At 42.5% G+C, this 15,571-nt stretch overlaps 1 protein-coding gene across 2 annotated transcripts in view; it reads right to left on the bottom strand.

Annotated features, from left to right (window-relative positions):
• LOC126297775 (neogenin) overlaps nt 1-10,602 on the bottom strand; it is a 218,378-nt gene extending 207,776 nt beyond the window's left edge. The window contains exon 1 of one of the 2 annotated variants that reach the window (XM_049988952.1): nt 10,168-10,602. In XM_049988952.1, coding sequence (XP_049844909.1) covers nt 10,168-10,252 — 85 coding nt within the window. In that variant the 5' untranslated portion in view covers nt 10,253-10,602. The remainder of the gene's footprint in view (nt 1-10,167) is intronic. The other variant, XM_049988953.1, reaches the window with a different exon arrangement.
• Nucleotides 10,603-15,571: the final 4,969 nt, after the last annotated feature.

Below are 15,571 nucleotides of genomic sequence, written 5' to 3'. Positions count from 1 at the left end.
AATATGCATCCTGGTGGCCACCTGGTCAACATATTCAAGCTCAGGGATCCCAACATGACGTGGAGTTCAAACAAAGATAACCGACTGCCCAGCTTCATGGAGGTCAAGAAGGAGATTTTGGATAGTTATGACAACTGGATGTCAAAGATAGCATGGTCAATAGCGTGAAGACTACTCAGGGAGTGATTGTCGAGAAAGAAAATTTTGCCAGTGCAAGAACAAATGTGACTGGTCTCGAGCAACTGCCACCAATTCTGTGCTGATACACTACATCCATTAGGCAGGGAGCTTTGTTCATTGCACCTTGCATGTGTGTAGGCAAAACTGGTTTCGTCGACAAACCACAGAGCAGTCAGTGTATACCATTTCCAATCCAGAAATTTTCATACGACACCCTGCAGTCTACATACAGCAACATCCACAGTGGAGGAGCAACAATAAATGCAGAAATCTTCACCAGACAGGGAGGGTGACACTGTATACCCCACAGCTACAGCTAGACCACTGATAACCACTAGAAATATGGGGACATTCAATACAGAGCACGCAGCATCTATTGTCCTGTGTATTGAGGGTACTGTGGAAAGTACCAACTTGAACCTGGAAAGTAAGGCATGACAAGAAGTTCCAGATAAAAATCAAGAGCACAACCTCGAGGCCCCATTCATGTAGGGTAATGAGACTGTGATGACACCATGTGGTATCATGAGTTTTTTGCAAGTCAAAGAAGAAAGTAATAAGTCAATGCCAGACAAAAGTGGACAGGATGGCATACTACAGCCAGAGCAAATTGTCAGCAGTAGAATGACTTTGGCAAAAACTACCCTGACATGGGGTCAAAAATATACCGAGACTCAAGGTACCAATGCAGCCATTGGCTCAACATAAGTCCGAGAAACTTGCAGAGAATATTAGTAAGACTAATTGGGCAATAGCTGTCTATTTGAAGAGAGTGTTTCGGCAATTTCAGTGCCGGGATGATCACAGACTCTCACAACGTAGATCAGAACTCACACTAGCTTTGAAACGGTTGAAAATGGTGATGACATGATGTTAGCAATCTACCAATAGGTGTCCAAACATTTGACTGTGGGTGCTGTTTGATTCTGAAATTGTGCCAGGGCAAAGGACTAAATTCCCACTCTCGAAATGGAGCATTACCGCTCAGGGTGATGCGTAGTATAAGATAAGTGAATCAATTTCACCCACTGTTTGAGGACACGAAATGCAGGGCGATAACTGTCAGACAAAGAGGCTCAAGCATAATTCAGAGCAAAATGTTCAGCGGCAGGATCTGGGTCAGTGTAGACAACACCATCCACAGTAATACTGAATACACCTGTGGAGGACTGGTGTACACAGAGGTGTCGAATCTTTGTCCGAAGGAGGGGTACACTATCCAACAATAGTAACATAGCATTCTTGTTTCTGTCTTTTATTAAGTAGCTCACCCTGGCACAGAGGCATTTAAAGGCAATGAGGTTCTCCCCAAAGTCCACCAAGGCACTATCTTCTGAGAATGGGGAGGGGGGGGGGGGGGGCAGATCCCAAGGAATAGGGGATCATTAAGTCTGCTTCCAACAGAATCGAACAGCAAAGGCAACCCAGTCAGCATCGTTGAAAGCCCATGTGGGTGGATGCCCAGGCTAGTAATGCTGGGGGAGGGACAGGAAAACTGTAAAATGATGACTGTCACACAGGTCATTATGGACTCTCCAATGGATGGAAGGGAGAAGACCAAGACTGAAAATGGAAAGAGCAATGGCCAAATAAGATCCATATGCCACACCGATGTGTGTGGAGGGCACTGGTATTCAAGAGACAAAGATCGAGCTTTGCAAGCAAAGTTCCAATAGCTTTACTGCAGCCAGTGGTCGCCGTTCCACCCAACAAAGGGCTGTGGGCACTGAAGTCACCTAAAATGAGGAAGTGCATGTGTGTGTGTGTGTGTGTGTGTGGGGGGGGGGGGGGGGGGAGCTGAGAAATCAGTGCAAACAATGTGATCTGAGACACTTCACATTATAGATGGTAAAGTCCAGAGACATCAAAATGGTTCAAATGGCTCTGAGCACTATGGGACTTAACTGCTGAGGTCATCAGTCCCCTAGAACTTAGAACTACTTAAACCTAACTAATCTAAGGACATCACACACGTCCATGACCGAGGCAGGATTCGAACCTGTGACCATAGCAGTCGCACGGTTCCCGACTTTAGCGTCTAGAACCGCTCGGCCACTCCGGCCGGCCCAGAGACATCCTCACAAGAACAGCCACAGCCTTTGAGTTCATATCGAGCGGCATGTGTTCACTGTAGACACGAGTCCAAAACATATTTGCAAACTCTGCCAACACTGTCACAGTCACCTCAATTCTTAAAATAGCACAGATAGCCAAGCAGGGTAGAGGTTCAGAGTGCCAGGAACCAGGTATCTGGAGGACAATGCGGAAATGCATGAGATACATTGTTGCTCAGCTAGATGGTGGAAGAACCCACTACAGTTCCACTGGAGGATCACACTATCTGTATCAGTGGCAGCTCGTGAGTATACATGCTGGGTGCTCACAAACTTTTAGATAAATTTGAGAATGTGACTGTATAACAGTTATGCTTATCAACAAGTTTATACAACTACAGCCACTGCCAGTAATAATAATAATAATAATAATAATAATAAGTTGCACCTGACAAAAGAAAGAACTTTTTTTGTGGAATTTTGTTGTTTTGTACATAATTAAGTACAGTTTAGGGCAATAACAAAATAATAGGGCTATAACAAAATCATGAGTAAGCTTTTGCAACTCTCCATTTTGAATTTTTGTGTAAGTGGGAGTTTTCGTGCTTTCCTATTTTTTTGGACAAATGTATAAGATCCCTAACACATGTATTAGTTCATGAAATTACTTCTGGGGTGAAAATCAGATACTCTTACGCTGCATCCACACAACAACTTGTGCGAACTGTACACTTCCTTGTTAAATGTTTCCTTACAGTCACACTTATTTGATTTAGTCACTCTCTCAATCAAAACATCTATTCTCGGAGGTCCTGGTTCATTTGCGGCTAACTTTTCCTGGTACTTTACTTCTCTGTTCCCAGAGTGAGATTTTCATTCAGCAGAGGAGTGTGCGCTGATATGAAACTTCCTAGCAGATTAAAGCTCTGTGCCCAACCGAGGCTCAATCTTGGGACCCTTGCCTTTCGTGGGCAAGTGTTGTATCAAGAAAGTTACCCCAGCACGACTCGCAACCTCTCCTCACAGCTTTACTTTTCTGTTAGAATTTAAAATAGATTCAACATAATTCATGTTCGCACTGAATACGAAAGCCAATTCTCGCACAGTAAACAAGCAACTCAAAACACAAAGAGCCATTTGTGGAAATTATTAAATTCAAGTAGTAATGTCCACCAACATAGTCACTTGAATAGAATACAAATGAGGCACTGAGATCTATAAGGGCCTAAAGCACATCGCCGTCGACCCCACATTTACATGATTACCAGAGAAATCAGTGATACAGCTTTTCATGAAATTTCATATATGAAATGTGGGCCTACAGCACAGATAAACCTGACTCACCATAAGTTAAACAGATTTCAGAAACATGAATAGATGCTACAATCTCACCATCTACAGTCATGTGCTTTAGGCTCTTATGGTTCTCAATGCCTCAAATGCATTATTGTATGATAAAATTCATAACTTAGTACACTATAACTCATTCACAAACACATAAAATATGTTTACTGTCAGTACAGCTTTAACATATACTGACATCCAATTTAATTTTACTACAGTATATAGTGAGCGAATTAGCATATCTGAGGAGTGTGCTATGATGTAGCAGCGTTTACACTGAGTGAGTGGGGATAAAAGTCCACAGCAGTGTGCTACAACTTGGTGACACTGACATATTTTTAGCTGAGTGAACTGTGCACATAGTTTATCAAATTCGTATTTATTTGCTTTATAAATAATTACGCCAAGCAAGTTACACAAGTGCAAAAGTTCCTCAAACATGCACAACCGAAGGTGTGCTCATGGCCCTGATGCCAAGTTTCACACAGTGTAGAAGAGCAGCAGCGTGGTAGATTTAAATGCCGTATCTTTCAGACTGCAGCATCTATGTTGCGTTTAACAGCATTCAAACAAAATAACCAATAAATCCACGAAGTGTCGAAAGTTAGGGTGTTTACGTGCTCTTACACAGTAAGCACCACTGATTGTATCCTGTGGGGGATGCACAAGAACCAAGGAGGCAGGTCGTGCCCCAGAGTCACCTGCTACCACCTAGCACAAATATATGACATCCATACACATTGGTTCTGAATCTGGTCATGTGGGGGGATCTAGTGCCACAGGTGCCACCAGGAACTCTGCAAGGTGGAACACACAGAGTCCAGTCCCTCTTTTCCTCAGATGATTTTGATATCCACAAGAGCTTGTCTGCCCAAGTTTCAGGAACAGAGGACGAATGCAAAGCTCTACAACCAGCAATCTGCTCCTCTTTTAGCTGCTGGCTGGTATCCACTTACTGATCAGCAGAATCCTGGGAGGGGAGCACGCCAAGGGACACCTTTCTCACGTGACATGCCAGAGGAGGGTGTTGGGTTTCCAGCTGGGTGTGGGGGGATCGACATCTCCTGTGAGTCAGCACGCCCAAAGTGGGTATGGGGGAAACAGTAGGAGGGCCCTAACCACCACAATAAGGGGTGTAGTTGAACAGCTCCAAGGGTGACATAGAAGGCACAAAGAGTGAGCGTACCATTGCTTGAAAAGAGGACATCATTGAAGTTGTAGCTAACATCACTGTCATATGTACAGGATACAAATGATCATATATCTTCCTGGCCTCCTGATATATGAGTCAGTGAAGAAGAGTCTTGTACTCTTGGATTTTGTTTTCTCTTTGGAAGACAGTGCAGTCTGGTGACCAGGGGGTCTGGTGATCTCCGCAGCTGATGCAGAGGGGGACACACAAAGAGCAAATGTGTGCAACTGACAGTCACAATCCCTAATCCTACAGACGGAGCTGGTGTTACAACACAAAGACGTGTGCCTGAATCTCAGACATTTTCTGAAGCACCATGTGGGAAGGAGAACATAGAGTTTCACATTGCAAAGATACAATATCACCTTGACTTTTTCAGGCAATGAGTCGCCTTCAAAGGCAAAGATGAAGGCTCCGGTATAAAGCCTTAGTGTCCTTTGGTCCCCGCTGGATACAACGGATGAAATGCACACCCCATTGCTATAAACTGGCACCTAACTCATCATCAGTCTGTAAAAGGAAGTCACGGTGGAAGATAATACCTTGTACCATAATGAGGCTGATATCAGGATGACGGAGGGTGATGGTTACAGGAAGGTCACCCACCTTGTTACAGGTAAGAAGTACCCACGACTGAAAGGTGTATGCCGTTTCAATCAGAAGAGAACCATTTTTTATTTCTAAAATCACTGTACTTCCCCAAACCCATCCTCAAGGTGTTCAATAAAGAATAACAGCTTTGTGGTTAAAAAGGAATCTTCATCAATTCTAGAGCAAACTAAGTATTGTGGGGAGTATGTCTCCCTTTCTCTCTTAGCTCTATATTTCTCCCACGATGTAGCCAGGGAATGAAACATTGTGGGCTCATATGTCTCCACATTGTAGTAGTCCTTTCCTTCAGAAGAGACTCTTCGGGCCGTGAGGCCAAAAGTGGAAGAAAGTTTGATCCACTGCATTTGCAAATCATCCATCTTACTGCCACTCCCTTCACTCAGGGGCTCTCCCCATGGGCACCACCCAGCCACAGCAATGGCAATCTGGCCGGTTAATTGCTATCTGGAGACCCCATTCTTCAGGCATGACAAGCACATACTCCTTGGCATACGCAGAAAGTTTCCAGCTTAGTTGCCGTGGTCAGGGGTCTACCAACATGCAGGTACATCCTTCTTCAGTTAAAGATTACAAAACAATCCTATGAAGACTTCAATTTAAAAAATTCCAGATAAGTCACCATGTCATGTACCAAGAAAATTTTCATTGAAACTGAATATACTCAACTCATACTGTAAGAAGTCATGGCTCAGTAATTAAGTTTAAATGTAATATACAATCAGTATAGGTTACTGGAATCAAGATGATGCAGAGGATGGAGCATTAGAGCGTGAAAAATAGCAAAACTGGTTTGCGACGTTAAGTGGGGACAGTAAGATTCTATTGGTGTGAAAAAGATGTTAATAATCTGTTGAGTGATCTTTTCTCTATGCTAGTTGCACCTTAAGCTCTTTGTTTTGAACTTACGATGCTGGAAATAATGTATTAAATTACATAGCTACCATTACATTTGAAGTATGAAAAATGACTGGGCACAGGAAAATCAGCTTTTAATAAACAGTAAAAAATACCACTGCACTTAGATTTTACAACGGTCTGAACAAGGACATTCACAACCAATTTTTCTCTATCAATGATGAACCAGTTTGTAACAGCACAGAAATGAAATTCTTAAGATTATGGCTGCAAAGCAATGTACGACACAATAAGCATATAGAATATTTTAATGGATAATTGAGCATGAGCTGTTATCTTCTTAGCAGATTAAAACCTTACTGTACTGAGAAAGTGGTAAAGAGTGCATATCCTGCATATCACCTTAATCATGGGTTCACATTTTTGAAAACTCTAAAGCAACTATCAGTACATTCGAATTGCACATAATGGCCATTAGAACTGTGTTTTGATGTAAACTACTAAGATACTTATGTAAAGCACTATTTAAGACCTCTGGTATTCCTCCTTTGACATGTTTTTACATTATAGGAACTGTTAAATTCTATAAAATATATGGAACAGATAAGAACAATAAGTGCAAAACAACTGTGGTATTCACAATAACTTTACCAGACAAAACAAAAACTTATATATGACCAAAAAAAGAACATCACTGGGCCAAAAGGTACTTTTCACATCGGAGTTAAACTTTACTACAATCTTCCTGAAAACATAAAAGCAGATAATCAGCTCAAAATGTTTGGAAAATCTTTGATAAAATTATATTTAGAGCACCACTGCTTTTACACCACTGAAGACTATTTAAATGTAATGAGTGTATTATATAAATATTTAAATGTGTGAAGTGTATTATTTGTAATTTTAAATATATACAGATACACATAAATGACTAGTTCAAGTAACAATTAAAAGTACAAAAAACCATACATATAGCAGTAGTAACAATATAGCCTTACCGTGCTTAATGGTAATGGCTACAGCTCTTTTGTATAAAAACTTACACAATATGGATGTGATTTTTAAAAAAACACAATTATGCATCAAACCACAATGGCAACAGACCTCAAGAAATTAAAATTGTCAAATGAAAGAATTTGAAGTTACTTAGAAGAATCCTCAAGTTTCCACTATTCTCTTTGAAGGGGGGCAACCTCTCCTTCCCCTCCCCCAAGAAAGTTACTTGAGCAGCACCTACATATAAATTCTTCATGACACTGTACTACATGCCAAGGATGCTTAGCACTACTATCCTGGTTTCCTGTGCCATTCACAGATTTTAGGTAAAAAAGTGTATGTGTAAGTGTGTGTGTGTGTGTGTGTAAAAGAGGTAATATGTTGTGAAGGCAGATATTCTGAATTAAAAGTGGCCAATAAAATGATCTATTTCACTTTCCTGTTAGCATTTTTTCCAGGAGTTTGCTGAACATCTCCATAATTCCCATGACTACCAAATAAATGCAGCACTAATAAAACAACTTTGTATGAACTTTTTCAATTTCTTCAATCATTTGATCATTATAAGAAAGGCTGACACAAGTAATATTCATACTAGGTGTAAATGTGCATCATATAATACTATCTACTCAAACTGGGTGCAGATGCCCAACATCTTCCCACATAACTACAGTTTCACTGTGATTTCCCTTCCATACCAAAATGTTCATTCCACTTGATATGGTTGTGAACATTCAATCCCATTTATTTGACTCATGTCACTGACCAAAGTGATTTATCAGTGAGGCTGTAGCCAAATAATGTTGGGGTGGTTCCCTATTTACAATAACTATGTCAAATTTACATTATTTTGTGAATTCCATAACAGTTCTTTTAAGAGATTGTTCCTCTGTCTAACATATAATCGATGACACACAATCTTGAGGACCCAGATAAACATTATGTTCTAGATCTTTTATACATCTAACAAATACCAACATTCTGCTAGAGTGTGATTGAACCCCTCTTAAATCTTAATTGAAATTACACACTGACCTATTGCATAGCCAGAGGTCTAGGTTAGCTTGAAAGGTTGATTGTGAGTTGGCAAAGCCAAGAAATCTGAATGCCAAATAAAGGTTGTGGTAAAAGATTGACCTGTAGCATAACCTAGTAGGCCCCTAATTATGTTTAAGCAACATTCAGAAAATGTATATTAAATAATGGGCAAGTCTCTGACAAGTATTTTCTGGCACATTATAGACAAACATAATAGATAAACTGCAAAAACTGTGAGTCACAGTGTACTACATAGCTTTTACCCCAATGCCCACAGTTAAATTTCTTGCAATTAAATACTCACCTAGCCACATGTTTGACTGTAACTCAACAAACACTCATAACATTTATTAAACAGTTTGGTATAACTCTACACAAAGACTTTACCAGGTTAATAATGATGACTTCTAACTTTCTGAAGATTTACGCGACTGAATATTTCATCTGGGTACAGTTACAGTAGAATTGTTGCATCTAGTACAATTACTTTATATTTCCCAGTTTTCCAAAAAAACCTTGTTAGTTTGAAAACACATTCAGAATAAAAGATGCACAAGGTTCGAACATAATGAAAATATTAACGTGATGCTTTGGAAACTCAAATGGGAGTCCCTGGATGGAAGGTGACATTCTTTTCAAGAAACAAATATTGGGAAAATTTAGAGAATTATGGAGGCATATACACATTCATTTCTCTCTGGCTCTATTTGCGAGTGGAACAAGAAAGGAAACCACAACAGTGATACAGGCCTACTTCAAATAAAAAGAATGGCAAACTTCCTGGTACAGTAAACATGTTTGACTTTTCAGTACCATATATTTGGGAAGAATGAAAGCTTACTACATTTGTTTGTTTGCACAAAATTGCAGGCCTAGTACTTATGTCTCAAGCATCTCAGATTAATTTTTCAACTGAATGTGAAAAGCACACTTTGCTTTAGTGTAGGTGCCATACTACAAAACTGTACGAGAATGTTGTATCACCTCCATAAATAATGTGACAATAGTCCACTGCAATTACCATATATAGGTCTACTTTATGCTATCGTATCTGGGAGAACAAATCTGATCACTGCATAAGGGTACATGGTAAAGCTGTTGTCAATCTGAGGTTGTCTGAATACCACAATGCCTCACAAAGTAGAGTCTTATTGCCAATGGCAGGTAAAAACCTCTTTCAACCATTTGAAATTACCGACGCAGCCAGTTATATGGATGTCTACAAATTTGACGCAGGGCCCTAACCACGACGCTACATGGGTTTCCATGTAAACAAACACTCGTAGCGATAACAGATGCGGTTACTTAACCACAATTTAATTTTAACTGAATCTGTTCTTACGCTCATCTGGGAAGAAAAGGAAGAACATAGATTCCATTCCTACTCCAAGACACAAGACATATTTTTGTAGAGCACTTGTATGTTATTAAGGAATACAAGAAGAGCAAGAACAACCTAGTGAACTGCCAGGTGAAAAACTGCCGACTATAATCGTCAACATAGTATGCACCGGTTTGTAATTGACATGGCCAAGAATTTACTTAGCGAACTGTACATCTACCTTCGACTTTAGGTATTTTTTAAATGCAGCACTGTTAGTGTCACTTATAAGGGTCTTAATCACAAGACAAAAATACTGGGCACTTTTAGGAGCTTGGAACCCCATAATATACAAGCTTTTATTTTACACTCGACAGTGTATTAACAATTCAACTTAACAAACGTCAAATGTTAAACGAAGTACATAATATATAGATTAATATTTCAATAACGGAATAGATTGCTATTATGTTTGGATCTTTCCTGGTAGCCCAAATCAGACGTGGCACTGGAAAGTAAATTTGCCTGAAATCAAACGGCAAAAGTACAAAGATTAATCATTTTTTATCGCTTACCTGCATACGTTAGCGACGAGGGACCGAACTCTACCATGCCTGTCCATATTTTCATGACTATTATTATCTTCACTAGCCACCTCATTGTGGTTAAAGACGTTCACGGCAGTAAGGTGGCATTTAGATAATATTGCATACAACGCGACAGCTCTCATTTGTAAACAATTTCAAAATTCCACAATTTGAATAGGGGTAAACAGCGTCCATTGCACTCGACTACTATTTCACACTTCAGTTTCCACACTCTCACTTCGTACATTGTATTCATATGCTTTCAGCTTTGTTCACAAGTACATTTTAAAAAAACTAACATGAACACACACATTTTCTTTTCTCTTGCCACAAACAATAACTAAATAATACAAACGTCAACATTACAGAACCCGCACAACACACTCTTTGATTACTGCAACAACCGATGCAAGCGCGATCTATGGTCACAGAGATAAACTAGTTACTCTCACACCTAAACATCTCTGGTATTCGTAGAGCTTAGTATAAGTAACGGGAGGATACACCATACACTATGCGGTACACCCATGGAGGTAGATTTTTACCTCCATGGGTTCACCACAGAGTATAAATATCTATGGAGTGAGCATTCGGATACAAACAACGACAATTATGTCTGCAACATCTTCTGCAGCTCAAGTCGTGTGATTTTGGGATGGGGCATTGTAGCCAGTATAGAGCTTAGCTTATTTTGAGAGTTACTATTTCGCTGCTACAGACAGATCTCCTTCAAAAGTACTGTGAAACTGTGTATGCCTTTTTCAGAAGTCTTAACAATTTCATACCAGGAACTAATGTTGGCTAAAGATGTGAAGAGCTATGGTACTGTGCTTTTTCGCTGTAGTATCATATGTCAGATTCGGCGTAAGAAGTGACAGCCAACAATGTTTTTTATCTTTTCTATTGCTTTTATTTATATTGTCGAGTCTCTGTTCTAATTAACTACGTTACAATTACGTCGTAGATGGTGCCAAAGTTTGACGAAAAAACAACGCAGCTGAACTATGAAATTGGTACATTAAATACAGTAAGCGATTTGTATCACCTGCTTGTGCATTATTATTATCACCGCTTCTTTATTTACTCTTCTGCTCTTTATCTACCATAACATTTTTTCGCCATGTCATCAGAAAAGTAAAAGAATATGCTACGCATAAAACATAAAAAATACAAGATCAGTCCTCTAATTTTGGAGTAATAAAAGAAGTGACACCCAATAATATTTTTTTAGGTTTTCTATTGCACTGATTCATTTCGTCGAATCTGTTCTAATTAATTACTTTCCAGTGACACTGTATAGGGGACTGCCTCATGCTTAAATACTTATATACAGACATGAGTTTGAGAACCTGTGTAAACTGGAGGGTATTAATCAGACTGCCATGCAAAAACTTTAGCGGCCTACGAACATAGCATCAGTATCTACACACTGACTCGCTGTTTACTCACACACACTTGCAAAATATCTAGAACTTGTCTCGTAAACACATGCCCATAAAATAGCAGAAATTATCCTTGCAATACAAGACTTTAGAATACCACATCTCGATCTTTTTCAAAGGAATGGTAATCTTGGCTTGACCGCCTGGATTGCGAGGAAGGCCAACCTCTATAAAAAAAACCTCAATCTTTCAGTGTGCTCCGCGCCTAGACGATGCATGGCCGTTGCGGTGGAACAGTCGCAAGCGGGCAACCTCTGGGGTACCTGCCGCACCCCAGTTGTATAAGGCCTACTCAGGCACGCGGGGCTCTGTCTCAGCGGACCTTTAGTTCCCTAGTTGCTCGTGGGACCGCAATGGACCCTTCGACCTCTACATTTCCCCCTACCAGTGGCTTGGGTGGGCCACTGGTAGGAAAACACACACCATCGAAAAAGCGGCTACGCGCTGCGAGTCCTCCAGCGCCTGGTGTTGCTAGAGATTTAACAGACTGTCGTAACGGAGCATATACTGATAATCAGAATGTGTTTTTGATTATTAAACGGAAGGAGGGTAGCTTTGAGAGGGTTTCTCCCTTTTACATCCACAAGGGTCTTGGGGGAATTGCAGGAACACTGAAATCTGTGAAGTGACTGAGCAATGGGACTCTGTTAGTTGAGACTTCTAGTTCCCGTCATGTCGCTTCCCTTAGGAAAGCAACCTGTCTAGGAGAGTACGCTATCGAGACCGAGTTCCACCCCACTTTGAATTATAGTAAGGGTGTTGTGACGTGTAGGGACTTGGTGGATATCCCCATAGACGAGTTAAAATCTGAGTTGGCTGACAAAGGTATTGTTGACATGCAGCAAATTATGAAACAAGTCGATGGGGACCTCGTCAAATCTGACTCGTTTATTCTCACGTTCAGTTGCCTGAAACTCCCAGAGCATGTTAAAGTGGTGTTCTTACATTCGCCAGTACGGCCATATTTCCCCAACCCAATGCGCTGTTTTAAATGTCTGCGCTTTGGGCATACTACGTTGGGGTGCAATGGGATAGCCACTTGTGGTAAATGTGGTCAGCCTGCCCATGACGGAGCCGATTGTTCATCGCCTGTGAAGTGCGTGAATTGCTCTGGGAGTCACCCTGTCTGGAGCCGGATCAGCCCCATCTATCTCGAAGAACGGAAGGTACAGGAGATTAAAACATCTAAGCACATCCCCTATGGTGAGGCCAAGAAGCTCTTTAAGGCCATGCAACCTCCTGTGTTTTTAACACCTTTCGCTTCCGCTCTGAAAAATCCGGTACAAATGGCCACTGTTGCTACACAAATGGAGGTTGCTAGTGTTAGCACTAATACCTGCGTTTGCCACTGCACTTGTGCTGCTGCGGTTGTTTTGCAACCTGCGGTTCTCCCCGCTACGTCGGACAAGACTGTGGTTGCTAACATTGGGGTACTTCCTGCCTCTCCACATATGGCGCCTTCTGCCCAGGCGAGTAAATCTCCAACTGTTGACTAGGCTCTGCATTCTAAGCCCCCCAAGACAAAGACGCTGGAAGTGAAGGTTTTGCCACCTGAGGAGACTAGTCAGGGTGGGTGCGATGACGAGGCCATCGTACTATCTGACATCTCTCGTGGGTCGTCATCGAAGCTTATGGACATTGATGTCGACCAGGGGCGATCTTCTCGCCCCAGGAATAAATCTCCGGCCAGTACGGGCTCTCCTCTAAAGCACAGAGGCAGGGTGAAGGTTCAGCGACCCTGATCACTGGCTCCCATATTACAGTGGAACCTGAATGGTTTCAGGACGCATGTGACCGAATTACAACTCCTTGTACGAGAGTGCCCTTTATGCTTATGTCTCCAAGAGACACATTTCTGGGCCACTGATGCTCCTTCTTTACGGGGCTATACTGTATATCGAAAAGATGATCTGACGGAGGAAAGGGCAAAGGGTGGTGTTGCGGTTTTTGTCCGTGACATGCAGCCCTCATCTGAGCTCCCTCTCGTCACCGACTTGCAAGCAGTTGCAGTTGACATTCTTGTGGGTCGGAGGCTCACAGTCTGTTCAGTTTATTTACCGCCTCAGGATGAAACAGACTATGAGGTTCTCACAGACCTTATTAACCAATTCCCCTGCCCATTTCTTCTTCTGGGGGACTTCAATGCTCATAATGTCTTATGGGGCTCTCCGACTACTTGCCCCAGGGGTCGCATTCTGGAAAGCCTCATGATGTCTGAAGAACTGTGCATCCTCAACTCTGGTGCTCCCGCTCATTTCTGTACTGCTTCCGGGTCGTCATCGGCTATTGACCTTTCCTTGTGCTCTCCAGCACTCGCGGATTCTGTTCTGTGGAAAGCTGCTGCTGACCTCCACTCTAGTGACCACTTCCCCCTTTGGATTCGCCGCCTGGATGAGGCTATGGCATTACCAGTACCGCCCTGGTGGCACCTCTGCAGAGCTGACTGGACACTTTTCAGCCAACTGGCTGTTTTGGAACACCGTGCCAGCGTCCACGAATGGGTAGACCATGTTACAGCTGTGATTTCCTATGCTGCTGAATTGTCAATTCCACTGTCATCCGGTCATCCCAAGAGGCGTCCTGTCCCTTGGTGGACCACTGACTGCCACTCAGCCATCCGAGCCCGCCGTTCAGCTCTGCGCCGCTTCAAGTGCCGTCCCTCAGCTGACAATCTTGCAGTCTTTCGGGTGGCAAGGGCCAAAGCGCGGCGAGTGATCAAAGAGAGCAAACGAAGGTCATGGCAATCGTTCTTGAACTCCATCTCTCGCTCCACTAGTTCTACGAAAGTATGGGAAGCCATCAGGAGGATTTCCGGGAAACTTAGCCAACTACCTGTCACGGCATTGCTGCATCAGGGATGTCTCCTCACAGCGTCGAGAGACATTGCCCAGACACTGGCCATGCATTTTGCGGACTCTACCGCCACTATTAACTGTGATCCAGATTTCTGCCGCTACCGCATTGTCATCGAGAGGGGTCATTTGGACTTCCAGTCTCTACATTCTGAACCCTACAACTGCCCCTTCACAATGTGGGAACTGGATTCGGCGCTGTCTGTGGCTCATGATACTGCGCCTGGTCATGATCAAATCCGGTACAGCATGCTGCGGCACTTGTTGCTACCATCCAAGGAAGTTCTCCTGAATGGTTTTAATATGATATGGTTATCCGGCACATACCCTGACCCGTGGAGGGAGGCGATTTTGATTCCCCTCCTCAAACCAGGGAAGGACCGAACGCATCCCAGTAGTTATCAAAGTATTGCTTTGACGAGCTGTGTCGGGAAGACTTTGGAACGCATGGTCAACCGTCGCCTGGTTTGGCTGCTTGAGACCAGGCAGCTCCTTCGCCCCTCTCAGTGTGGCTTTCGGAGATGTCGTTCCACTATAGACAACTTGACCCTGCTTGAGGCCGCCATCCAGCAGGCCTTCCTACGTAACCAGCATTGTCTAGGTGTATTCTTTGACATTAGTAAGGCGTATGACACTACTTGGCGCCGCCTTATCCTCAATCAACTCCATGAGTGGGGCTTTCGTGGCCGTCTCCCCATCTTCATTCGGTCCTTTCTTTCTCACCACCTCTTTCGGTATCGGGTTGGTAATGTGCTATCTGATTTGTACGTGCAGGAGAATGGTGTTCCTCAGGGCAGCGTTTTAAGTGTCACCCTCTTTGCCGTCGCTATCAACAGTATCAAGTCCACTATCTGGAGTCCTGCCCAATGCTCCTTGTTTGTGGACGATTTTGCTGTTTTCTGTTCTTCCTCCAGTCTTGTCACTGCTAGTCGGCAGTTGCAGCTTACGATAAAGCACTTAGAGGCATAGACTGCAAAGACAGGTTTTACCTTTTATGCAGACAAATGTGTGTGTGTTCATTTTAATCGTTCTCAGCGTCCTTTTACCTCCCCTGAATTGCGTCTGAGGGACACCGTTCTTCCTTTTAGAGACACTGTG

Source organism: Schistocerca gregaria, chromosome X, assembly GCF_023897955.1.
Source record: "Schistocerca gregaria isolate iqSchGreg1 chromosome X, iqSchGreg1.2, whole genome shotgun sequence".
Lineage (NCBI taxonomy): Eukaryota > Metazoa > Arthropoda > Insecta > Orthoptera > Acrididae > Schistocerca > Schistocerca gregaria.
This window is presented reverse-complemented; position numbering and strand designations above follow the sequence as displayed.